The sequence below is a fragment of the Cnephaeus nilssonii genome, assembly GCF_951640355.1.
Source record: "Cnephaeus nilssonii genome assembly, chromosome: 20".
Lineage (NCBI taxonomy): Eukaryota > Metazoa > Chordata > Mammalia > Chiroptera > Vespertilionidae > Cnephaeus > Cnephaeus nilssonii.
Window position 1 is genome coordinate 43,148,449 of NC_137091.1, and position 27,532 is coordinate 43,175,980.

Below are 27,532 nucleotides of genomic sequence, written 5' to 3' on the forward strand. Positions count from 1 at the left end.
GATTCCATGGGATCAAGGAGATGTGTCCACTGGGGCCCATAGCCTTTGCCCTCAGGTCTAGACCACATTCTGGATGCCTGGGACCCCGGAATTTCCTACCCAGACAACCCAGGCTTACTTCCCAGGCGTTTTTGGGCTTCCTCCCTGACCTGCCTCTGGAGTGCAGGCCTTATCACAGCGTCTACATGCCTACGCCCGGCTGGGGATGGGGGGGAGGGCAGGAGAGGAGAGCAGGATTTGGTGGGAAAGGACGAGCTGAGGGAACAAAGCTACAAGAGAAGGGAAAACTGGGGGACAGCTTTCCCGGTGCACCTCGTTCTGGCAGAGAACTCCAAGGAGTATGAGATTTCCAAATTTGAACCTGATCTTCCAGGTGGCTGGCTGTGGAGAAGGTATATTTGTTAAGGCAGGAGAATACAATATCTTTTACTTAGTAGCTTGCTAGTTAGATTTATAACTAAACATGTAGACGTGATGTATGGGTTTTCATTGGTACTCTTGTCCCAATGTTAGAGGTGGGACAGACTAAAATGCAACTTTTTTTTCCTCATTCATCATCAGAGAGTGGCTTAACAGACCAGTGGATTCTTAGCATTGTTCTTAGCAAGGCAAACTACAGAACCTCTGAATGAAGGTCTTGGTAGTTTTAAAAATCTGATAAAGCTTTGTTTCCTCATTATGATAGCATTCCCAGCATACTGCTGATGGCTTGGTCTGTGTTTAAGACTCATTAGAAGGGTCTGGCAGCCTGTATAAGGCACTAAATGTCACTAGGCTGACGGCATGACTTATCTTTTGAGGTCAAACAGACCCATTGACCCAACAGTTTGAGGGCACTGTAGACATCTTGTATACCAGCCCAGAGGCAGAAAGCCACCTTAAAAACCTTAACTATTGCCTGGCCAGTGTGGTTCAGTGGTTTAGCATGGGCCCATGAACTAGGAGGTCATGGTTCAATTCCTGGTCAGGGCACATGCCCAGGTTTCAGGCTTGATTCCTAGTAGAGGGCATGCAGGAGACAGCCAATCAATGATTCTCACGCTCTTCTTCTCTCTGAAATCAATAGAAACATTTTTTTAAAAAACCTTGACTGTTTTGCCCTGGCTGATGTGGCTCAGTGCACTGAAAAGTTGTTGGTTAGGTTCCCAGTTGGGGCACATACCTGGATTGTGGGTTCCATCCCAGGTTGGGGAATATACAGAAGGCAGCCCATCTCTCTCTCTCTCTCTCTCTCTCTCTCTCTCCCTCCCTCCCTCCCTCCCTCCCTCCCCCTCTCCCTCTTTCCCTCTCTCCACCCCCCTTCCTCTCTAAGCATGTCCTCGGGTGAGGATTAAAAGAAAAATTAAACTTTGTGTTTAATCTTCATTAACAATTTGGAATTTCATTTATAATATCCATTTTGGTCCTTAATAAGCTGTGTAAATTGCCTGGTAGCTGATAGATTTTGGTTCAGTAAGCCTCCTAAATTATACTCTTGTTGTTTCGAGTCTCTCTCTCTCTCTCTCTCTCTCTCTCTCTCTCTCTCTCTCTCTCTCTCTCTCTTTCTCTTTTACATATTGGGGGAAGAGATTTGTATGGTGTGTGTGTGTGTGTGTGTGTGTGTGTGTGTGTGTGTGTAGAGAGAAACAAGAGAGAGAGGACCCATACCTCTGTAAGTTTTGAAATTATTTATACACACTCATCTTAAACCTAGTAAAAGTAACTAGTACTGAGAACCATTTTTTCCTGAACTATCAGAGAGGAAGATGCCAACACAGTGCCCCAACCATCATGCCCAGATATTTCAGTTTGTATTTTCTCAAACAAGTCATCCTTCATAACCACAAACCAACCATTAAAATCAGGAAACTCATCCAGTTACATCATTGCCACTAATCCTCAGACCCCATTCAAGTGTTGCCAGTTGCCCCATCATGTCCCTTTGGCAAAAGGGTCCAGTTGAGGATCATGCGTGCATCTAGATTTTTATGGCACTTTTAAAGATTACGAGCCAGTTAGTCTGTAAAATGTCCCTTAGTTTGGGTTCATCTGATGTTCCCTTATGATTAGATTCCAGCTACACATTCTGGCACAAATATCACGGTACGGATGCTTCTCGTCACGTTCTGTGGTCTGGTGCATGATTTCCATATGCCCTTTACTGCTGATGTTCACTTTCATCATTTGCGTGAGATTATGTCTGCCAGACTTCTTTGAATACAATTCCTCCTTTCCCTGTGTGACTAATATGCATTTTATAGAGAGGTATTTTTAAAATATGTAAATATCCCATTCCTCATTAAACTTGATTAATTTTAGGTCTGTGGACTAATGGATTCTAGTTTATTTAAAGTGTTGCAATCTAGTATTATTTCTTTTTATCCTCAAATTGTTCCAGATTTGACCAGTGGGCACTTCTTTAAGTTGTGTCCTGTTTTCTGTTTCATGTCCCCATCATTCTTTGAGCACTTCCTTGTTTCAGGGTATTGCATCTACATTTATTTCTTTATCTGTCCATATATTGAAAATGAGTTTATACCAAAAACCACAGACTTCATTCTAGTTTTCTCCCCATATTTCCAATTCTCTTCTCTGACATTGAGAAGCCTGGCTTCCCAGGTTCTCAGTATATTGACTAGTTGCATCCAGTCTGTGGATACAGTCATCCTCTCACTGCTGCCCCTGGGGAAGCCCTTCTTACCGTGCTGTCTCCTCCAGCCAGGCCCCAGCTCCTCCACACACTCTCTTTCCTGCCCTTCCTCAGTCCAGTAAATGACTTTGGATGGAATTGTTCAGGAAAGGGAAACCATTTTCTCATTCATATTTAATTGTTTATATTTTAAAATATATATTATGGCATTTCCCACGATTATTTGGTTTAGTCTAACAGGTTTTAGCCACACTTCTCCTACCACAGGGCTTTTGCAAATGCCGTTTCCATTTCCGTAGCCTGCAGCTTTCCTTTCATCCCGCTATTCTTTTTCTTGCTGTTACTTATTAGTATTGTCATCCATCAGCAGCAGCAAACATGCCTTTATTGAATATCTCTAGACACATATTTTTCTTCGCTTGTGCAAATATTTCTGTAGTGTAAATACACCCAGTTAAAGAAAGAACCAGAATGGTATTAGGACTTGAGCTTTGCTCTGTCTTCCTTCAAGGCAGGGAGTATGTTATTCACCGCTGAGTCCCAGTGCCCAGAGGAGCACTCAGTAAGTGCTTAATAAACGTTTATTGGATTTGAGTGGGCCTCGGCTCCTTTTAATGAACAGTAAACCTTAGATGATGACATTTCTCTAAATGGTGAAGAGCTATACTGCCTTGTGAGTTAAAACCGAGCATAGTTTATCCCTAAGCAGTTCTGCCTTTTTCCCCACAGAAAGTGGTCTTCTGCTCCATTAAAGAAGCACTGGAAGTGGACTGGAGCAGCGACAAAGCCAAGGCCGCTCTGAAGCGCACAACTTCGGATTACTTTCTCCTTCAAGGTGAGGGCTCGAGGCTTCCGGTGAGCCAGGAGCGCTTTGGGCTTTGATTTCTGCATATGTGGCTGCAGAGTCCGGGTGGTTTCTTGATGTTCGCCCTGAGTTAGGTTCCTCATTAGGTGATTCTCAGTGGCCACACATCTGAGTGAATGGAGATGAGGACCATCAGTGAGCTCTGGTTTCTTAATGAATTTTGCTTTTTTAATTTTTTTTTAAAATATATTTTATTGATTTTTTTTTACAGAGAGGAAGGGAGAAGGATAGAGAGCTAGAAACATCGATGAGAGAGAAACATCGACCAGCTGCCTCCTGCACACCCCCTACTGGGGATGTGCCCGCAACCAATGTACATGCCCTTGACCGGAATCGAACCTGGGACCCTTCAGTCCGCAGACCGACGCTCTATCCACTGAGCCAAACCGGTTTCGGCTAAATTTCTTTTTTTATTTGTTGAAATGACTTACCCTCTAAAGTTGAGCCTGAGATAACAGTGTCATAAGTCAAACACTTTCTCAGCACCACTTTTCCCTCTACAGAGTTCTTCCTGTCTCCCAGACCAGTTTTCCTCTCCTGAAAGGTCCCTCCCTCTCTCCCTCCTAACTGGGGCAGGGGGTAGGGGGGCAACAAGGGCTGTTAGCTAGGTATTGTTTGGCTCCTTCTGCCTGGCACTTTTAATTAATTTTTTTAATGTTATTTTTAAAATAATAATTACTAACATTGAGTGCTAAGCACAAGCTGTTGGGGATAGATACTATTACTAACCCTTTTTTACAGACAAAGAAACTGAGGCACAGAGAGATAAAGGTGACTCATATTCTCAGCTATACTGCAAGCACATGTAAAAATACCAGTTTGTTAATTAGTATAAAAATAACTCCTATTTACTGCAGAAAATGCCAGAAAAGTAGAGAGAGAAAAAAATCCCCTTGACGTTTTTGTACTTTTGGGGATGTGCTTCCCAACTTCCTTCCACGCCCCAGTTCATGTAGCACAGATATGGTATTGGAGGCCCCCAGTCACCTGTCCCAGGCGCCATGTGTTCACCCAGGCCTGCAAGAGTCCGTGTCTCTGCAGAACCATCACCCTTTCTCAGGAAGACTGAGGTGGAGATGTAGCTTTTCTTTATACAATTTACCAAGCATTTTTGGTTGCATTTAGACAGTATTTGGTCTTCTTTCCCCAGGGAAGAGAGGAGAGCTGCATCCCTCCTCCTTCCTTCCCTTTGTCTGTGCAGACTCCAGGACCTCCCCCTCCAAGCCAGCACAGACGAAGGCTGTGCGTGCTAGTTCTCCAAAGGAAAATACAGAAAGCTGTATAAAGCCTCCTTAATAAACAAGAAAGAAGATCAGACAGGGCTAAAGTTTATCTTTACATTATTTATGAGTAAAGCTCTTCCCATAGTAAGTAATGGTGTTGACCCGATTGGGGACAAGGAAAGTTGGGGGATGAACTATTTTGAAGCACTTAATATCCATTTGTATAGCAATAATGAAATGGGTTAAGTAGGAATGAGTCTTCTGCATGTGAGTGTAGGACTCAGAAAATAGCCACTTTTAAGGACTGGGGCAGTTCAGCAAGGAAGTGCTAACTGGAGTCACAGCAGCACCCTCCTGCCTGGAGTTCAGGGAGAGCATGGGGTCAGCCCTTTGGGAGAAGCTAATTGCTCAGTGCCTGGCGCATAGAAAGCCCTCCGTAAATAGTACTTGTCCTTTTGCAAAGGTTTTGGGTATAGCTGCTGCTTACAAATTAGTCACATTGGTCAACTGGTATTTGAGTTTACCATGATGTGGTGATTTCCAACCAGGGGCAGTTTTGCCTGCCAGAGTAGTACATTAGCAGTGTCTGGGGACATTTCTGGGTTGTTCCAGTTGTGGGGGTAGGGTGAGGGGAGATGTTGCTGGCATCTAGTGGGGAGAGGGCAGGGATGTTGCTAAGTATCACAGAACAGCTCCCCATCGTTGAGAAACCCTGATCTAACCTTTTGCAGTTTTCATGTATCCAAATCATCATCACACCACATGAAGTCAGCAGGGTGAGAATATCCCCAGTTTGGTTTCTCGAGATGAGGAAACAGATGAAGAAGCAGGAGTTTTAACATTATGGCCCGAACGGCAGGCATTGCTGTGTGGTTGTTCAGGGCTTGAGCTTTGGAATTAAAACGGACTTGGCTTTCAGACCTAGCTCCACCAGTTTTTTAGATGGGTGATGTTGAGCCACAGCCTCACATTCCCTGAGGCTCACTCTGATTCCTCTCTAGCACGGGGCTGCCCAGGGGGCCTTTGTGCGGCTGGGTGGTTACTACATCAAGTCCTACAGACCTGGGTTCATGAAGTTGTGTGCTTTTTGTTTGTTTGTTTTTGTTTTTGTTTTGCGTGTAGAAGTTTGGGAGTTGACTCAGTTTACCCTTAATTCCATACTTGAGTACTGTAATAGTATCATAGCAATCCCGTTGAGTTTTATTTTCTGCCTGTGATACTTTGTTGGATAATACAGGATGGGACAAAAGTATGTTTACACCTGTGAGTATGCAAAACAGTTTATTCTTGTATTACTGTTTATTAATTACTATATAATTCTCCAATCAAACAACTGTAAACCTACTTTTGCCCCACCCTATATAAATCCATATGGTTACTTCTCTCTTCTAAACAGTACTAGTTCTTTTCAGTTTTAAGTTTCAGCACTTTGGATTTGATGATTAAAAACTGTGTTATTAGTTAATAGTCACAGAATGTTTTCATTATGGTAAAAAAAAATACCATAAAATGTAGCATCTTAACCATTTTTACATGTACAATCCTGTAATAGTCATAGAATTTTAAAAGGAGGAGGCAACCCCACGTATTGTCTAGGCCAAGGATGGCCGATCTGTGCTTCCCCCTCATACCTCCATCCCTTACCTGTGGAGAGATGGCTGGAGGAGCCCTTGTCATTGGCCAGCGCGGCTGAACCAATGGGCCTTTCCCATAGCCTTGAACCCTTGAAACAGCACCGCCTGCAGTTGCTCTCTGACTTGTCATGTTAAATGAACAGACTTCTCAATTCTAACAGGTTCACTCTCTTTTTAGGATAGAATGAGGCCTAGAAGGGGTGTGACTTGCCATGATCATGCAACGCATTAGTGGTGGCCTTAGGTCTAAACCCAAGCCTCCTGAGTCCTCCAGGGTCTGGTTACTTTACACCACACCCAGTGTCCTTCCTGGGTATGTTGGATATTGAACCTTTCCCTGGCTTTTCTCTTTGCAGCGGATGACAAGTCCTAACCTTTCTTTTTTTTTTTTTTTTTAATATATTTTTTTTATTGAGGTATTATATGTGTACATATCTTACCATTACCCCCCCCACCCCACACCCACACTTGCCCTCACCCCCCAGAGTTTTGCGTCCATTGTTTATGCTTATATGCATGCATACAAGTCCTTCGTTTGATTTCTTATCTCCCCCCCCTCTCCCTAACTTTCCCCCTGTAATTTGAAAGTCTGTTTGTTGCTTTACTGTCTCTGTATCTATCTTTTTGTTCATCAGTTTATAATGTTCTTTATTATCCATAAATGAGTGAGATCATGTGGTATTTTTCTTTCATTGACTGGCTTATTTCACTTAGTATAATATTCTCCAATTCCATCCAGGTTGCTGCAAATGATGAGAATTCCTTCTTTTTTATGGCAGCATAGTATTCCATTGTGTAGATGTACCACAGTTTTCTGATCCAGTCATCTGCTGACGGGCACCTAGGCTGTTTCCAAATCTTAGCTATTGTAAATTGTGCTGCTATGAACATAGGGGTGCATATATCCTTTCTGATTGGTGTTTCTAGTTTCTTCGGATATATTCCCAGGAGTGGGATTACTGGGTCAAATGGGAGTTCCATTTTCAGTTTTTTGAGGAAACTCCATACTGTTCTCCACAGTGGCTGCACCAGTCTGCATTCCCACCAGCAGTGCACGAGGGTTCCTTTTTCTCCGCATCCTCGCCAGCACTTGTCGTTTGTTGATTTGTTGATGATAGCCATTCTGACAGGTGTGAGATGGTACCTCATTGTTGTTTTGATTTGCATCTCTCGGATAATAAGTGACTTTGAGCATGTTTTCATGTGTCTCTTGGCCTTCCTTCTGTCTTCTTTTGTCCTAACCTTTCTTGAGTGTTGTTGCTATGTGCACATTCCTGGTGTGGTTTTCCCCCCTCTCCCCTCTTGGTCTTTCGGAGCCCTGCTATGTATGTCTTTCCAGAGGTGCTGCAGCTGGAACTACAAGGAGCGTTCCAGACGTAGTGAGCACAGGCCCTGGTGTGCTTCCTTGGGACTTTCTTGGCTGGTGCCTGCTTGTTTAACCCCCCAGGCTGCTTGGTGGACTAAGTAAGGTTCTGGAAGTAAAGTGGCATGCTCTTGTGTCTCGTTCCCTGGTTACTGTCAGCAGCTTAGAGCCCTCAGCTTGTCAGCATTAAGCTGATTCTCTGAGCACATCAACTCATTCTTTTTTTTTTAACGGTGGCAGTATGGTTTATTAGCTGGGCCTTAGTACAGGCGCTGGGGCTTGCCCTTGGTGCTCTTGATGTACAAAGCCCGAACGTTCTGCCAGTTCTTTTTGAGCAATGATACCAGGAAATTGACAGCTAAGTGGATGTTGTACACACGCTCATCATCTGTCATCTTCACGTGGCCAACAGCCACTGCCAGACACAGCACCTTCTTCATCTGGAACTTGATTGTGGATTTCACCTCCGACTTTGGCCACCATGTTCTTATTGTGGGTCAACAAGGAAGGGAACTTGCCAGCCTTATTCAGGCCTGGGCCCAGGATTCGTGGGATCGACTTGATCAAGAGACTCGGAAGCCAAAAAGGCATCGTACTTCTTGGCCAGCTTCTTGACCAGTTTCTTATTCTTGTTGAGTTTCTTCAGCGCCTCGATGTCCTTGTGCGGGATGTCCATGGCCTTGGCCTCATCACAGTGCTGCTGGTCCCCCAGCACACACACGGAGAAGTTGGGGCAGGGCGTGGACTTCAGCCTGACGGTGCCCGAGAAGCGTTTGTCCTTCTGTGGGTCATAGTTCTTCAGGCTGATCTGCAGCTCCACCATCTCCAAAAACTTCTGGCGCCTACGCTGGTTTCCCGTGCAGGACCTCCCGCACTGCCTCGTAACGGATGTCGCGGGAGACTTTGCTGCTATGGTTCCTTGAGCCACAAAAACCAGAAAAGAGCTCTTTTTAATTTTTACTAATTTCAGATCGGAAAAGAGAGGGAGAGAGAGAGATAGAAACATTAATGATGAGAGAATCATTGATCAGCTGCCTCATGCACATCTCACACTGGGGATCAAGCCCGCAACCCAGGCATGTATCCTGACCAGGAATGGAACCATGACCTCCTGATGCATAGGTTGACACTCAACCACTGTGCCATGCTGGCCGGGCACCTTATTCTTATATTCAGAGAAATACTTCTTTCAGTTTTCTACTCAGCCATTCATAGAACTGAGATTCTCCTGTAATTTGACCTTGTTGGACTTATCCAGGAGAACATAGCAGCTTCCACAGGTGAACTTGCCTTCTGCCAAATACACTTGCCATCATCTGTCTTTGTGACCTTGGGCATAGATAAGTCAGTTTGCCTCTTTAGGATTTTATTGTCTCGCCTATAGAAATGGGAGGACTATGTTAGCCAGCCTCTCTCTGAAATCTCTTCTCATTTAAATAGTCAGTGAAAGTGTGTCTTGTTTTTCTGCATTTTTTATTTTTATGCTTTTAACAACTTTATTGAGGTATGATTTGTAACAAAGTTTACCCATTTTAAGTGTACAGACAGGTTTTGTGACCAGTCTTATCCTGAAAGTCACGTAAATAGTTTTTAGTTTTTCCCAGTCCTTGGAATTTGTTCCCCAGACCCTTCTAGGAATGTGACTGATCCACCTGCCTTAGGAATTCCTAGTGAGAACAAGGTGTTTGGCTGTGATGCACACCTGAGAATACCTTGCAGGGAACCTAACTTGGTTTCACCATTGGCGGACATAGTAGGTGCTTGATAAATATTTTTGGCATCAGTGACTGGCTATTGCTTATGTGGTCATTTACTCCACTCGAGAGGGAGCGCAGCCAGCCCACTGGTGACCCCGCAGGATCCTCTCACCTGTCTGCTTCCCTGGCCACCCAGCGGGCTTTTGATTCCAGTGCCGTCCTGGCCCGGCCCGCCCCTCACATGTAGCTGGTTCTTACTGCCCCACACACAATCAGCGCCTGGGGAAGCAGCTGCCCTGCCGTCCGTGTGCGTGTGTTTGCCTTGTTTGGGTGCTGAGTGTTTTTCCAGTTTACTTAATAAGATAGTGGCCAGACTGAACGCTTCCTGCTGCATTTTTCCACTATCTTGAGCGTTGGCCTCGCCATCTGTGAGCAAAAGGTCTCATCTTTTTATTATTCTCCCATGGCATGTTGCAAAACATTAACCATGAGCTGGTTTCCTGTGGCAAAAAGTTGACTTTGATTTGTTCTTTTTGAGGTTAGTGTGAGTTTATCATAACAGGAGTGCTAAAAATATCAGGTCTCGTATGGAAACAGCATTCACTTACCAGCATGAACAATAACAGGCAGGTTTAGTCCAGAGCAGGAAGAAATGGACTTCATCTCAAAATGAGAATTACTTAGCACAGAGTCCTTCTTAGTCTCAGTTCTGAAGACTCATGGAAAAGAACTTAGGCCATCTTTGAGCCACAGGGTTAAAGCTGCAAATAATCTTAAGACCAAACATTTTTTTGAGCACCTGCTGTGTGCCAGATCCCGTGCCTGGGAATCATCAGCGGAGGAAGAGGAAGTCTTGTTGCCAGTGGAAAAGACAAACACAGATAATTCTACTTCTCTCGAGGAGAGCTGTAACAGGGCAATGGAAAAAGCTGTCATGTTGTGCTGGTCTGTTTTTCAGTGTGTGCGAATTATTTCATAATCAAAAGCCAACTACGGGAGCTCGGGGAACTGAGGGTGTGGCCATGTTTGGGAAGTTGGAAAGTCTTCATAGAGGAGGAGACTTCTGAGCTGGGTTTTAAAGGCTTGGTATCTGCTAGGTGGTGAAGAGAGGCGAGACTGTTGCAGGCAGAGGAGCAGACGTGTAGGCAAGGCCGGCAGCACTGCAAGGACCATGTCCCCGTGAGACTGGATCTGGGTGGGAACTGGCCAGAGGAGATCATCAGGGCCCTGCTTTTTAGGCTTTTCATGTTACAGCCAGTGGTTCTCTGGGAACATTTGTGAAATACAGGTTCCCTGGTTCTAGCTCAGATTGACTGAATCAGAATAACTAGGACTGGCTGGCATCCCCGCATTTCTGTAAAGCCCCAGGTTTCTGAAGGGTCAGCCAGTTAGAGGGAGTCCGTTGCCACAGGAGAATGGGAACTCATGTCCAGTGTCAAAGCCTTGATTTACTATTTTTAAAAATTTTGTGGACACAGACACTGGGGTGGTCGGGGCTTGCCCTCGGGGGTGGGAGTGGCCAGGGGGGTGTCAATCAGGGAAAAAGAAGACACATGTAATACTTTAAACCAGGGGTCCTCAAACTTTTTAAACAGGGGGCCAGTTCACTGTCCCTCAGACCGTTGGAGGGCCAGATTATAGTTTAAAAAAAAACTATGAACAAATTCCTATGCATACTGCACATATCTTATTTTGAAGTAAAAAAACAAAATGGCAAAAACACCTGCATGTGGCCCGTGGGCTGTAGTTTGAGGACGCCTGCTTTAAACAATAAAAAAAATTGTTTTTAACTAATTTGATAGAAACATCGATTTATTGTTCTACTTACTTATGCATTCATTGGTTAATTCTTCTATATGCCCTGACTGGGGATGGAATCTACAACATTGGTATATTGGGACGATGCTCTAACCAACTGAGCTTCCTGGCCAGGGCTGATTAAGTCCAGTGTGTCAAATGGGGGCATTACTATAGGGAAAAAAGGAACTAACACATGTACTAAAGAAAAAAACTAAACAAATATTGAATTCTGGTTAGTAGGTTTGTTTTTCACAGTGATAGGGGTTAGTAATTCTGAAACTATGTATTCTAGAATTGAGCAAATAAATAGGTAAGTACAGGGTGGGGCAGAAGTAGGTTTACAGTTATGAATATGTGAAATGCAGTTTATTCTTGTTTTAGTTATTATTATTTTCCATACGAGCAACTGTAACCCTACTTTTGCCCCACTCTTTGTATTGTGGATAATGTTTGTTTGTTTATTGCCAGAAAAAGGAGTTTCTGTAAATATGGAAGGTGGGAAAGGCTAGAAGGAACCCTGTGGGATTGGATTGGAATTTGAGTCATCAGGTGAAACCATGGTTTTTTATTTGTAGCTATAGAAATAGATGTGTGTATGTATGTTGTCGTATTTATGCATATATATTTTCTACCATTTGTTGAGAGGGCTTAGAAGCAAAGACACTCCAATAGCAATGAACCCACTTCATACCCAGATTATAATTGTTAGTATCCAAGAAAACAAGGATCCTTGGAGAAATGGCTGATTCTGGGGCTGGGGTAAGAAAATTATAGGTGAGCTTGGAATATCTGCTATGCCAGAAAATAGGGAAATGCTCAAAGAATGATGGGTGTGTCAACAGGACCCAGGAGTCAGCTTTTTGGGCCAATTAAAGGATCAAATAAATAATGGTAGTAATAGTTTATAACCCATAGAATAAAATAAGAACCCATGAGTCTACACTGACAAGTAAATAAATGGGGAAAAGAAGAAAGTTTTTTGTTTTATAGTAGAATAACAATAAATTAAGCAGGAATGGTACAGATAAAATATCTGTATTTTCACCATAGTGCTAAAAATTGTCAAGAGTCATTGATGGATGCTAAAACTAATGGGAAAGTATGCTGTAAACGGGTTGGTTGTCACCTCCCATGATGCTTTATTTATTTATTTATTTATTTATTTATTTATTTATTTGTTATTTTTAATTCTCACCGAGGATATTGTTTCCATTGATTTTCAGACAGAGTGGAAGGGAGGGAGGTGGATGGAAAAGAGAGAAACATCGGCATGAGAGAGAGAGAGACATCGATTGGTTGCCACCTGCGTGAGCCCTGACCAGGGCCTGGGCCAGGGAGGAACCTGCAACCAAGGTACGTGCCCTTGACCGGAATCAAACCCAGGACACTTTGGTTCGCAGGCCGACGCTCTGTCCACTGACCCAAACCAGCTAGGGCTAAAAAAATATTTTTTTTCTTTCTTTTTATATTTCTTATAACTACCGCGCGCTAACCGATTGCGCCACTGGAGCTCCTTCTTTTTATATTTCTTTCTAAAATATACTTTTTCTTTATTTCAGAGAGGGAGAGATAAGAAACATCAATGATGAGAGAATCATTGATCGGCTGCCTCCTGCATGCCCAACACTGGGGATCGAGCCCACAACCCAGGCATGTGCCCTGACCGGAATCGAACTTGGGACCCTTCAGTCTGCAGGCCGACACTCTATCCACTGAGCCAAACCAGCTAGGGCATATATTTTTTTATTGATTTCAGAGAGTAAGGGGGAGGGAGAGAGAGAAACATCAATGAGAGAAACATCGATCAACTGCCTCCTGCACGCCCCCTACTGGGGATCAAGCTCGCAACCTGGGCACGTGCCCGGACGGGGAATCCAACTGTGACTCCTGGTTCATAGGTTGATGCTCAACCACTGAGCCACAGTGGCCAGGCCCAAGATGCTTTTTAATACTGAGAGACACTTTAGAGCAGTGGTCACCAACTGGTGGTCCATGAGGTCTGAAAGATTGGTGACCGCTACTTCGAGAACACTGGCAGATTGTTCCTCAACCAAGAGATCAAAGTTAGCATTCTAAGAACAGGACAAATAGATCTCATGCCTGCCGATAGTATGCACTGAGAAAGACACACACAGGGTTTCCTGTCCAGAGTGTGTAAGGACACAGCACCACGCAGGAATTCTTGTCCAGGGCTGGTAGTCGGAATTTATTATGAAGAGACATCACACAAACTCGAATTGAAGAATATTCTGTAAAAAAAAAAAAAAACATGGCCTGTACTCTTCAAAGTATCCTAAAGAACTGAGGAACCCCATTCCAGATTAAAGGCGAATGAAGAGACATGATAATGCAATGGCATGTAGAATCCCGGAGTGGAGATCTGAGAGTTGGGAAGATTTTTCTTTATGCTCTCAAGGGCGTTAATGGGACAATTGGTCAAATTTGATAAAGGTCTGTAGATTAAATGAGAATACTCATTATCAGTGTTGATTTTGTAATTTTGATAATTGTTTTATGGTTATGTAAGAGAATGTTCTTGTATTTAGGGGTGAATTTCAAATTCAGGAAAAATGGGTATGTATAAATAAAAATATAAAGAAATAATGACAGCCAAAACCGGTTTGGCTCAGTGGATAGAGTTGTCGGTCTGCGGACTGAGAGGTCCCGGGTTCGATTCCGGTCAAGGGTATGTACATTGGTTGCGGGCACATCCCCGGTGGGGGGTGTGCAGGAGGCGGCTGGTCGATGTTTCTCTCTCATCGATGTTTCTAGTTCTCTATCCCTCTTCCTTCCTCTCTGTAAAAAATCAATAAAATATATTTTAAAAAAAAAGAAATAATGACAAATGTAGCATATTTACATTTGGGGAATCTAAATACAGTTATTCGGGAATTCTGTACAATTTTTTTATGATTCTACAATTATTCAACATAAAATTTAAAATACCGTAACCAAAAAAGCCAGTTCTCAGCACCTGGGACAAGCCTGATATTTGATGACCGGTTGAATAATACCTGCAAAGGGCTTTCCGATCTGTACTGGGTCCATGGGAAGGGGACTCATTTAGCAGTGTATCCTCATCATCTCTACAGAGGGTGGGAGGTCTTAACCTGGTGTTCTTTGTGTACAGTTCTTCTGGAAAGGAGCCATATAGGTTCCCCCGGATTTGCCAGGTGTAGTGAGTACAGCCCCACTGCTAAGCAAGGCAGGATGGCCTCCACCTTGGTCCCTTGCTCTGCAATGAATATTCCCTTTGGCACACAGTAGCGTTAGGCCCACTGTAGGGGGTGTATTTGCATATAAACAATTTTCCAACTGCAAACAGGCTTTCAATTTTTGTCTAGAGCTGGGTAAGACCTTACTAGGAATACAAACCGTGGCTTGGAGGCAGGTCCTAGAGGGGCAGAGGACATCCCGTAGTGGCCTTTGGTAATAAGTCACTTAGTTTTCTTCCAACCCATTGACCATTTTCTCTTCTGCAGACCATTAATCAAGTTCATTTAGAGTCCCAGGCAAGCACCCTCTGTAGCACTCTGTGAGGTTCAACCTAAACGCCTCCGTCCTTCCTCTTCATGTGCCAGGAGTTCTTCCAGAGCATTGATGGCCTCCCAGCTGCCCTCTGCCTTCCGAGCTCTTCCTCCTTATCCATTTTCAGTTACCAGGCTAGTCTACTGCGAAAACTAAAACCCTTCCATGATTTTATTTTGCCTTCAGAATACAATTTAGACTTCCTGGGTTAACATCCCAGACCTAGGGCCAGCTGACCTTTTATTCTCATTCCATCCCTTCTGCCCTCCTTGAACCCTACACTCATGTCGAACTACTTGTTGTCCCCCAAACATCTGTCATCTCATGCTGTCAGTCTCATTTCTGTACACATTTATATTCCTTCCCCCGGGAATACCTGCTTTTGCCCTTCCCTCTTATCTTTATTGCTCTGGTGTTACCTCCAAAACTTAACTCACTTATCTGAGTTGGGTTTTCTTCTTCTGTAATCCCAACCCACCCTCTGGACAACAGGGCTGACTTGAGGGCAGGGACCATAGCTCCTCATCTCTTGACTGTCCAGTACAGGCCTGATGTAGAACAGGGCTTGGTAGATGTAGGTTGGTTGATTGATTGCTGCAATCACCTGTCCTGTTTGGAGAATCTTGCCAATTTTTTTTTTAATCAATTTTTTCCATGGCTTTTTAGAGAGAGTGGGAGAGAGAAGCGTTGATGTGAGAGAGACACATTGACTGGTTGTCTCCTGCATATGCCCCTACTGGGGAAGGGGGTGAACCCACAACCCAGGCACGTGTTTGGTGCCTGGGCAGACACTAACCATCAAGCAGCACTGGCCAGGATGAATCTTGCCAGTTCTTAACTTAAGGCTTTATTAATTAACTAGAGACCCAATGCACAGTCGGGGCTGGGGAGGGACCCTGGGAGGGCTCCAGGGCGTGTACAGCCCGTCTCGCCAGTCCCAATTGGCCGGACCCCAGCAGCAAGCTAACCTACCCATCAGAGCGTCTGTCCCTCGTCATAGCGAAGTCAAACAGTCGAACTAACGGTCGGACACTTAGCATACTAGGCTTTTATTATATAGGATAGGATTTGAGGTCTATGTAGAGCCATCTAGGTGGTGCTAATTTGCATAGTTGGCCTTGACCTTTTCCCACTGTACCACACTTGAAAGACAGGAAGTATCTCTAAACCCCAGACTTGGCTGCAGGACTGTGCCTATGCACCATCCACAGGCTTGGGGAGCACTTCCGCTCTCCTTGAACTCCTTGTCTCCAGGCAGCAAGGGCCCATCACTAACCAGCAGCTCCTGTCTCTGCTAGAGTTGGCGAGGTCAGGCCTAGGCCCTCCTTGGGGCAATTTGTATCTTTTCTAAGATGACCAGTTGTTCCTGGTTCATAAATCTAGCCAAGTGAGTTTGGAGTTCACGTCTGCTTTGTCCTGCCAATAGAACCTTCTCAGTCACCCGAGCCTTGAGGTCTCCAGATTTGGATTTGGAAGAAAGAAGTTTAGGTCCCACCTCTGCCATATACTTCCTGGCCTTGAGCAAGTCCCTCCACTTCATGGCTTCTGTTTTCTCATAGAAATGGAGATTTTGGACAGTCCTCTCTTCCCAATGGTCACGTACAGGAGAGCCTTAGACATAGTTCTATTTTTTCCTTTTCTAAGTTGTATCTAAAGGTAAGGCAACTTAGTAAAATATTCAGATACCTCAGAGGAAACTGCCATTTCTTGCATATTCTTCCAGAACTTTCTAGCATTTTATACCTCATCACTGCATGGATTCTTTTGCAAGATTTCCTTTCGAAGGACACTTTGTACTTTTTTAATTGTTGTAGGTAGACTTTAGGGAACTCTTCTGTTAAGTCCTCCTTCCTCAAATCTCCCTGCCCCCAGTACACTCCCAACTTCCCTGTTTTTATGGTTTTTTAATTGACTTTGTCTCCAGACCTCAGCTTGATTTGGTGATCGGTTCTCTTCAGAAGAGACTTGTTATTTTAGAACTTGTAACCTTTGTAAACCAGGCCGAAGGCAGCCTTCACCGTTTGGACCCAGTGTTCCCCAGGGGGTGTTTGGTCCCAGCAATGACAAGAACTACTGAGGAGAGACAGCCACAGGGAAATGGGTTCCGATAATGGGCAGCAGCTGAGCACTTGTTGATTTGCTGCTGTCATGACCACAAATGTTTAAAAATAATTTGTAGGGAGGGAGAAAGAAAAAACAGTGGGTTTTTTTTTGTTTGTTTGGTGCCACTGCCTTATCAGTGGTAGAGAGAAGGCAGACCACAGTCATTCAGAAAGGAAGGCGGCACTGTCATGCCGAGAGGGAGGGCAGAGGTGACCCACGGTGCTGTTCAGCCATCCGCGGGTAGAGTGGTGAGAACCGACTCAGGGCACAGGGATTGAATGAAGATCTGGCACATTGTGTATTCATAATTGTTGATTAGCACCTTATATGCATCACAATCACATTAAATCTTCACAGCGCCCTCACGAGAGCAGATCTTATTGTGATCATCCCATTTTCACAAGAAGAAATTGAGTTTGGAGAGGTTAAGTCATTTGTCCAAGTTCGCCACACCTAGAAAGTGTTTAAGCATCACCGAACACTGCATATTTCAGAGCGCTTAGTCAGATTTTAATCATTAGAATCACTAATAATAGCATTATGTCCGTTTTTGAAATCTGAACTTCACAAGAGCCTTGTGACATTTTCTTAATCCACTTTTGCAGATGGGAAACTAAGGCCCACGGAGAGCAGATTGCAATAATGGGCAACATTGTCAGCAACCTGCCTTGTTTTTTCTTTGCAGGCCCACATCTCCCCCACCCCCGGCTTTAGCCTGTTTGAGCAGCTCTCGGGCCCCAAGCCCAGCTGCGATGCTTGTTTAAAGCCTCACATCTTTTCTCTGACTGTCAGACAACAGTCACGGGAATGTCCTGTGCCATCTTCCCTCGGTGAGCGTGGTTGGCAGAGAGCAGCAGATGCCCAGAGTCAAGGTCATGTGCCACTCAAGTGCTGGGCTGGAGAAAAGACCCTGTCTCCCTGCTGCTTGTGACCGGGCTGGTGGGTCTGAATGGAGAGGGCTCTGTCAGACTCGTTGTTTGAGTAGGGGGTGCAGTTGGCCAAGCTGGTCAGTGGGCCCTGCACTGGGCGTGGAGCTCTGTACTTCTCTACATAAGTTACCTCTGCGTTTTAGAATTTGTTGTCCCCTTCTTTTGTAAATTACAGTATTTTCTTACTAGTCAGAATGTTCTACTTGAAAGGTGCGAGTCAAGCTCAGGAATCACTTGACACTTTTTTAGAGGAGAAATAGAACATTTGGCTGCAGAGTCTTCATGGGTAGTTTGCATTATTCCAAACTGGTGGGCTGTAGGGTGGAGAGCCAAACCTATTTGAAGTGATTTTTTAACAATAAGCATGTTTTCTGTCTTGTCTCTGTCCTAGGGAGACAGTATAACAGAGGTACCAATGCAGTGACTTTTGAGTCCATTGTGATCCTGAGCCTCTCCAAAGCCTCAGTTTCCCACCTATAAAATGGGGATGGTAGCAGTTATACCTATCTTATTCTATTTTATTTTTACATAGAGGAGTATTCTGAATGTAGGGTATCATATGCCTTTTTAAGAAACTAAATGTTGCAAAAATCTTGACTAAAAACTGCTTAGACATAATTTTAGTAGCTGAATAATATTCATTCTGTCAGTATATCATATGTAACCACCCTATTATTGGATGTGAGGTTATTTTCATATTTTCTGTAGTATAAATAACATGGCAATGACCTTTTCTTAAAATATATTTTTATTGATTTCAGAGTGGAAGGGAGAGGGAGAGAGAAACATCAATGATGAGAGAGAATCATTGATCAGCTGCCTCCTGCGTGCCCCCCACTGGGGATCGAACCCAGCACCCTTGAGTCCACAGGCGGACACTCCCATCCAGTTAGCCAAACCAGCCAGGGTGGCAATGACTTTTTATAAAGATCCTCAATACCACACCCTCATGTCATTCTCAAGACATGTTTTCGGAGCACTCACACTTCCACCAGCTCTGGGTGACAGAGCCGAACCCCGGCCTTCTTGCTTAGGTTGAGTAATCTTGGTCTTTAATTTGGTAGGCAAAAAATGGCATCTTGTTTTCAGGTCATTTCTGAGAAAAAGTACTCTCCTTTCCCCCATCAACAACTTCATCTGGCTGCCTCAAATTCTTCTCAGAAGAGAGTGAGATGTAAATAACAAGCGACAGCTTTCTTTCTCTGCTTTGAGCTGATATGGGATGAGGTCATAGACTGGGTTGCATTGGAGAGGTGAGAGGGTGGCCAGGACTTGGAGCCCAAGGGGGCATTTCAGAGTAAGTCTTGGGGGAGCCACTCTGGAGGTGATGCTCTGGAGAAAGAGATCACAGTGCTGTGGGCCCATGATGCGGGGCTTCTGAGTGTGCTCTCTGTGGATTCTGAGCTCTGCATTCAAGGGCAGGGCCTGGTGCGGTCTGGGCCACTTCTGTGTCCCCAGCACAGCTCTGTACAGAATGGGGGGGTGGAGGGCAGGTGTTCAAGACATGTTTGTGGATGAAAAAGGAATGAATGAATACACACAGATACTTCTGGCATTTTTTTTTTAATCCTTGCCCATGGACATGCTCACTGGATTTAGAGAGAGTGGAAGGGAAGGGGGGGAGAGAGAGAAACATAGATCCGTTGCCTTCCCATACGCTTCCCTCTTGGGGATCAAATCTGCAACCTTTCAATGTAAGGGGTAATGCTCCAACCAACTGAGCCACCTGGCCAGGCCACACACATACTTTCAAGAGAAAAACTAAGGGTGAGGTAAATGACGTGGGGAGTTTTGTGGAGCCGAAGTGAACAGATGGAAGCCGTTAAATCGGCTTCCTGAACTGCTCCTGCCTTCCCAGTTCAGCCCTGTGCCTCCCTTGAGCTCACACCCGCGGGCTGGCTGTCCTGCACCTTTAGACCTCAGGCATGGCCTTGAGAGCTGGACTCCTATCTTGTTTCCCTCCTGAGGGCAGACGTGGTGTACTGTGTGTCTTTTTTTGTTTCTCAGTGTGTATTCCATGTCTAGCATGTTTGTAAATACTTGATAAGAAATAAATCCATCTTGGGTATCCTGAAAACTCTTCAATTTGATTAATGAAAGAGCAGGCCAAGTTAGGATCTCTGAGGACCTTGTGTCACTTGTTGAGAGCCCTCTCTCCTCATGTGTGACTGTCTTCCTTCCCCAAACATTTAGGCTTCCCATGAAGCCTACTTTCTTGGTGTCTACCAGGGGGCACGCTCATGTTAGGCATTAATTAAATAGTAGTGAACAAAATAGAAATGGTCTCTGCCCCACTGAGCAAACATCTGGGGGGAAAGGCAAGCCAGTCCTTGTACAAGTGAATTTACACAGATGATTGTAAGATAACAAACGGAGATTAAGAGTCTCCAGAGCTCACAGCTGCATTAGTGGTGGTAACTCAGTTAAACGAGGAAGTTCCTCTAAAACAAGCATGTCAGCTCCAAGGGGCGGCTGAGCTGGGTAGATGGCGACTGGGGAAGAGTAGCCACAATCCTGGAGTGTTGGCATTTACTGAATTCTTACACTGTGCATGGCGCTGTCCTAGGTGCTTTACGTGGATTAGCTCACTTAATCCGTAAACCCTGCAAGGTAAGTGCTCTTATGATTCTTATTTTATAGAAGAAGCTCGGGGACATTGTCACTTGCCCAAGGTGACAGTAAGTGGAAAAATAGGGGATCCAGCCAAGGCAGTCAGTCTGGCTCCAGAGCCGGGCTCCTCACCACTGTACTCTGCTGCCTACCAGTTCCTAGGAAGGACCTCACAGAGAGAATGCAGCAGTGGGGGGGGCCTGTGACCAGCAGGTGGTCCTGCCCCATGGCCGGGAGCCTGGCTGCTCAATGAGACTGCCCCATCCACCCTCATAACTCAGAGCTCCTTTTCTGGTTCCCGCCTTTTAGTAACTTGTAAGTAGTTTGGATTTGCCACCCTCACTAAAAGCTCTGTGGGGGCAGAGCGTGCATTATACTCTCACCTGCCCAGCTCAGGGCCTGGCACAAAGCCAGCACTCAGTTCAGACTTTGAATGAACGATTTACTAAATGTCAGACCTAGTGTTTTGCCTTAGGAGATAGGCAGTTGTCTAAGAGGATAACTGCTCTTACTTCTTGGAAGTTTATGTAACACAGGAATAGAGCTGGTTTCCAGGACGTTTCCAGAGTGAACAGCGCCACTGAGCGAGCCAGCTTGGGGAGAAGGGTTATCGGTAGGTTGGAGAGCGCCAGAGACTGAGGCAGGGGTATCTGACACTCAAAGCTTTAGTTGTCAGGCAAATGAGGTTTTTATATAGATTTGGCTTTCCCCTTTAATTGAGCTGTTTTAGGGGACAGAAATAGAGTTGGGGCTTATTTGCAACATTGACTTTATTTTATTTCCTATAAAAATACTATTTTTTCCGATGACCTTAGTGATTATGCTAAATATAATCACACTATTTAAATGCAATAAGATATTTGTCGAAAGAAATAAATTTGAGTTAATTTCTTTTTGCAGAATTAGTAATCACATGTACACAGTTTTCCTTTCAGTACATGAAAAGGTGCTTGCCTTCTCCTTTTCAAAGTTTGCCCTTTTTGTCACATGGGCAAGACCTAAACTTAAGCAGAGACACAAGCCTGTCATCTGTAGCAGTAAATGTCATTTTCCTGGCCTTCAGCATCCAGAGTTAATTAAAAGGTTCAGATGAAGTTAATCAAGTTTGGGACTCTCATTTTGTGCACTGTTTTGATGCAATTCAATGAGTCATCTTTTGGCAGAGCAGCTCTCCATTCCTGAGTTTGATCTTAATGGGACAGTTTTATAATCTGGAAGCTGGTGGGGAGGTGCTCTTCAGAAATGCAGAGTCAACAGCGATGTGTGTGTGTCTGGCTATTTGGGAGGGTGGAGAGCAGAATTTAATAAGCAAGAACTCGTCAGGGGCTAGGGTCAGTTCTGAGGCTGCTGCCTGTCCAGAACATGGGCTTCTTCCCACCCCCGCTAACTGGAGTGCTGACATTCGAAAAAGAGTGAAAAACACAGCTTCTGTTTGCTTTGCTACAAATAAGTGGCCTTCTGACTGGCCTCCTTCCCAGAGGCCCTGAGAGGACTTCAGATGTGGTCAGCGAGGTATCTGGCTGGTGCCAGCCTGCCGGCCCTCATCCAGGCGGCCTGCACCAGAGAAACAGGGGGCCAGCTGCTGGCTGCCTTCACTCCTCTTAGTGCCATCTTACTTCTGTCTGAGATGAAACTGGTCTTACTCTCTGAAGATTGATGGGCAAGGTTTCGTACGGCCTCCACCTCCACTTCTCACCCACTGAATTAGTAACTTAAAATTAATGGACCAGTTGAGAGAGGGCAGGGCCTATCTGGAAAATGCATAAAAATGTGGTGGAATGGGAGTCCTCTGAGGTGAGGGGCAAAGAGCCAGACCGCTTGGGATCCTTGGGGCTACATTCCTGATGGTCCTGCCGTCTCTCCTGGATTCGATTAGGGTTAAGAAGCACAGAGTCCGAATGCCAGAGTTGGCATTTCTGCACTAATGCTTATTGGCAGTCACATTGAACAAGCCACTTAACCTCTGAACTTCAGTTTCCCCATCTATAAAGTAAAGAGAGTAATAGGGCCTCCTACCTCCCCAGGTTATTGTGGATGAGTGTTAATGTATGGAAAATGCTTGGCACATTCTAGGCACTGTGGGTTTTACTATTAGGATGGTTTGAGCTTTCTCCAAGGGCTTATATTTAACCAAAAAAATGAAAAGCTCTGTGGTGAGAGCTGAAAAAATGACCCCCTCTCCTTCCTTCCGTATGACAGTTGATGCTTCCCGTCCCAGTGACACAGAAATGAGAGCATCCCATGGGCGGCACATGTGGGGCCCCCACTGCTGTCCACCACCCTGACGGCCTGAAATTAAGCAGCCTCACTCACTATCCACGTGGTTGCCACTGAGCCTTGAATTGTGCAGTAGGAGTGGCTGTACTTGGCATTGCGTCCGTCATCTGCTCAGGCAGCACTGACACTCATTCTGGGTTTGTGGTCCTGTCCTCTCGAAAGCGATTGACGAGCGCAGCGCTGACATTCAGTGCAGTTCGCTCAGAGTATCCTCTGCGTTGGCTGGACTAGCAGATTCCCAGATTCCTTTCTCTTCACAGGACATTGTTGGAAAGGAGGCTTGGTCTAAACAGGGATTAACTGACTCTTCTGCAGTCTCTTCTCCACCCTGCCCCCAAATGCTCCTGTGATTGCATTTATTTACTCCAAAATGGAATTCCAGCAACACATCTGCAGAGGTAGATGCTAAACTCAGGTGAAGGCAGATCAGTTTAGTAGCATCCAAATGGTCATTGGCCTTGACTGCCAAGAGATTGGGTACAATTGAGGGTTCTAGTGGCTGTGTTCTTCAAAGGGGAGAGTCACGTTTCCGGGTGGCAAACTGTGTGCAAAACCGGTGCCATGAGCACACATCCACGCGCCCCTGTTTGCAAACCTGCGAAGCGCGGAGCCCTAACTGGGCCTTTGAAAGTTGGCAGAGAAGCAGACCGGGCCTTTCTCTGACTGGCACCGAGAACGGCATAGCCCAGGAGCAGGCTTGTCTTCTACCCGGGCCTCTGTGGTTTGGGATCTTCTTGGCATACTTTATAATCCACTTAGGAACTTCTCAGGCTTGGACCATCGGCTGTGACTCCTAAATTCTCTGTTCGCTCCCCATCGCCTTCACATGTGCAGACCACGACTCACTCGCCTTCCCTCGCACCTTCAATGCCTAAGTCTGCCGGGCACTCGGTGAGTGCTTGGTCTTGCTGGCTGAATGAGTGAATTTGTACTCTTTCTTGGAGAGTGGTTCTCAACCCAGGCTGCTCATCACCAAAACTCTCTGAGTCTTAAGAAAACAAGTAGAAAGAAGGGCTCATTTCTTAGTCTGGGGTGAGTTTCAAATTTTTAAAGAGCCTCACAGCAATTGCCTGAATTTTCGATCCACCTTTATTTTGGGGGAAGAGCCCCTTGTACTGATAGAGAGTATAATTTGCCGAATAAGTTCACTTTTTCACTCAGCAAATAATGATGAAACTTAACCTTTTGCACTCGGATGTCGAGTGTGACTCGACACGGTTAGCATTAGAATAAAGGAATCGAGAAAAAAGCAAGCAGGTGCAAAGGGTTAAATGGAAACACTTTGTAAACTAAAGTCCCCTCCAAATATGAGGTGCTATCTCATAGCACCCAGGGATCCACTTGTCTCTGTCTCCGCTGATACACACTCTTGTGTGGTGAGGAGGAGGAGTGCCCTAGAGACTGCTGTGCGCCTGCCTGGGGAGCACGGGGGAACAAGAACACCACCTGCAGCACGCGGTGAACATTGTGGACGGTGTAGTGGCAGTAGAAGGGGTTTGCATTTGATGGATCTTACCATGCTCCTGCCTATGTATATTTGGTTGGGGTAAAAGTTCAAGCCTTGTTAGGGTCTTGTTTCACAGTAGCTCTGATTTGCTGCCATCATTTCAACCTTTCTCTGGTTCAAAAGCAAAACTAAACACTCATTTCTGGAGGTTGACGAATTGTTGTACTAAGGGAGGTTTTGTTTGTAATGACTTGCCTGTCTGATGAGTCTGAGCATTTGGCTGGCCTTTCTGGCTGAAGCAGCCCTTTGAACTGATGCCTAGAATGCATGCCTCCCGCTCCTGACCTCTCTTCTGGGTCAGAATTGGGCCTTTTCCCTCTGCTGGAAGTTCCCCCCTTCTCCCCAAACACATTCACTCAGTCCTTGCTTCCTCGGGGAAGCCTTACCCGGCACCACCATGTGGGTGGCATAGACCCTCTGCTATACTATCCTGGCACTCATCACAGTCATTGTAGTTATCTTTGTAATTATTTGATTGCCTTTCTGACTGCATTTGTTGAGTAAATGAAAAGTGTATTACCTTTCACTTGGCCCACGTTTTAATTCATGTATAATTCCTAGAGAATGAAAAAAAACCCACTTAATTCTCCACATCTATAAGCATTTATTACGAAAAGACTTGCTTTTTAACCTCCTTCTTTTTCCTTCCCCAGTGCTCCTGAAGTTCCGCACGGATAAGGGAAGAGACCCTAGTTGTGACACCTTTGGGGAAGATTCTGAGCTGTTGCTCCAGATTCGAAACGATGTGCTTGACTCCCTGGGTGTTAATCCTGACCTGCTTCCTGAAGACTTTGTCAGGTTGGTCTCCGCATTTATTGGTTTGGCCTGGATTGATAAACATCTGCGTGTTTGCCTTACGTTGGGGAGGTGCTTTCCTGAGACCAAAAGCCCTGAGGGGAGCCTCCTGGGCCACGTTCTGCCAACTTCGCAGGCCGCCGCCTCCGCTGGTGTAGCCACAGCGTGTGAGAGGGAGGTGCAGGTTCTGTTTGTTCAGTAGCTGTATGGTTCAAAACTCAAGGTAGTGTAAAATCTGTGTGCTCTACTGTGTGCCTTTTTCACGTCACAGTATCTTCTGGGGATGTTTCCCGGTCAGTACTGAGATTCCTCCCTCGTTTCCCCAGCTCTGTATAGTGTTCCAGCGCAGGAGCAGGAGTGGTCACCGAGCCAGTCCCCTGCGGCCTCGAGTTGTGGCCAGGCCTTTGTTACCACACTGCTGCAGGATACGGCCTTGTGTGTGCAGGCGCCCCTCGGGGTAAATTGAAAGGTGGGGAGTGGCTGGGTCAGAAGCGGGATTTACTTGGTAGATGTGACCCCATTGATGGCTCACCAGGGTCTGCTCTCAGCAGCAAGGGCACTTGTGTTCCCTGCATCCTCTCTCTTGGGCACTTGGATGTTTTCTCCCTGGGTGACCAGTCTTTGCTCTTACAGGTTTAGGATTTGATTGGAGAAGTCCAAACAGTGACTAGATCAGGAACCCCTTCCAGGCAGTTCTGGGATCATCAGCACACTCTTGTTTTCTTTCATTGTTTTAGGGAAAAGTTCCTAAATTGCTTTGCTGTGCCTCTAGCTTGTAGCAGTAATAATAATGGCTGCAGTTTATTGAGCATTTATTATGTACATGTTCTCTCTTCAAAACAATTCTTTTTATAGGTGAGGAAAAGTTAAAGTTCAGGAACGTTAAGTGCCTAATCCGAGGTAGGTAGGTAGGTAGGTAGGTAGGTAGATAGATGATAGATAGATAGATAGATAGATAGATAGATAGATAGATAGATAGATATAGCTAATGGCAACAGTACAATGTATTGAAGATGTTCTATGCTTTACCACATTTAATTGCCACAATATACCCTTGAGGTGTGATTATTTTCCCATTATTTAAATGAAGAAACTGAGGCTCAGATTTTTCTATCACTTGCTCACGGTTTTAGTAAGTATTTAGTAAGTAGCCAACCAAGACCTCACCCAAGTCTCGCCATATAATCTCTGGTAGTAGCACGCTTCGTTGGTTTTCTTCCAGCAGTAACGTGAATTCGAGTCCCTTCCTTCTCCAGTCATTTCTTTCTCATGTCTGGGCACCGTGTTTAGACAGTAGCAGACCCCACCAGGTTTAGGACCAGCAGTAAGTAGCCTTTAAGGTGCTTTGGTAAGTTGGTACGGGGAGTGGGGAGTTCAGGGGCTAATGACACTGCAGGCTGGGCTCACAGCGTGCACACGTCTTGGTAAAGGGAAGACAGTGTGGAAAGCAAGTGGTACCTGCTCTGGCTCATGCAGGGCTCCATTTGCAGCAGACGCTGCCAGGTAGACCAGGCCGCCACGCAGACCCGTGCCTGGCCGTGAGTGTGCAGCCAGCTGACTAATTTGGGCATTTAGAGTGAAGAGGGGCCTGGCTCCGCGTCGCGCAAGTGGCCGAGGCCCGCTTCGCAGAAGGAGGAAGCCGCCACCTAACTGCTAACAGCCTAACTAGCTGCTGGCTGGTTTTCTCGCCAAAGTGTTTCCTTCCCCCTCCCACCTGCTCTGCAGAAACCACTTTCCCATGTTCCGGTCCTCCTGTGCTCAGGTGTTCCCGCTCTATTGCCCTTTAAGTAAGAGGGGTTTGGTGGCTCTTCGAGGCCTGATAGGGGATGGGATGTCTGGCAGCTCAGGCACCCGCACAGATTGCCCACTGCCAGCTCGGAGCAGGGCTGCGCACTTGAGTAGGGAAGGCTGTGCACAAGTCTCCGTTTCCCTCATCTGTCCTGGTGTGCTTGCTCTGTTCTTTATGTGACCTTATTTATTCTCTTTTTAGAGAGCTTTATTGCTTTTCTGATTAGGACAGTAACAGATGCCTGTAGCCAGAAAATGTAGAAGGGAAGAAAAGGATCACCCTCAGTCCCACCATTGAGAAGTAGGCACAGCTAACATTTCGGGGTTTAGACTCACAGACTTCTGTGTATATTTACCCACATGTCTTCTCCTCTGTAATGTCAAAATGAGATCATATTTTCTATACAATCACCTTTTTTCAGCATGTCATAGGCCTATTTATGTCAAAATACAGATCCGTTTCCTTGTCTGACACATGGTTATTTATTCAACCATCACCTTATCAGTGGGTATTTAAGTTGTTTGTAGTTCTCCACTATTTTATATTTATGACGAACATTCATAATTTGTATATGTAAATATAACTTTTTTACTGTTAAAAATTTTTATTGTGGTTAAGTATACACAATACAAAATGTAACATCTTAACCATTGTTAAACGTACAGTTTAGTGGCATTGAGTACATTCACATTGCTGTTTAATTTCCATTATTTAGTCTTAAATACAGTAAAACTCTTTTTTTTTTCTTTTTTTTCTTGATTTCAGAGAGGAAGGGAGAGTGAG

The 27,532-nt window shown here is 45.2% G+C and overlaps 1 protein-coding gene and 1 pseudogene across 2 annotated transcripts in view; one reads left to right on the forward strand and one right to left on the reverse strand.

The window, feature by feature from the left end:
• SAE1 (SUMO1 activating enzyme subunit 1) overlaps window positions 1–27,532 on the forward strand; it is a 69,036-nt gene that overhangs the window by 31,494 nt on the left and 10,010 nt on the right. The window contains exons 6-7 of the mRNA XM_079799792.1: window positions 3,359–3,464; window positions 24,819–24,963. Coding sequence (XP_079655918.1) covers window positions 3,359–3,464; window positions 24,819–24,963 — 251 coding nt within the window. The remainder of the gene's footprint in view (window positions 1–3,358; window positions 3,465–24,818; window positions 24,964–27,532) is intronic.
• LOC307116119 (large ribosomal subunit protein uL1-like) lies at window positions 3,960–10,423 on the reverse strand (annotated as a pseudogene). The gene is made up of 2 exons (XR_013815290.1): window positions 7,594–10,423; window positions 3,960–6,725 (listed from the first exon to the last, which is right to left on the reverse strand). The product of XR_013815290.1 is annotated as a large ribosomal subunit protein uL1-like (transcript).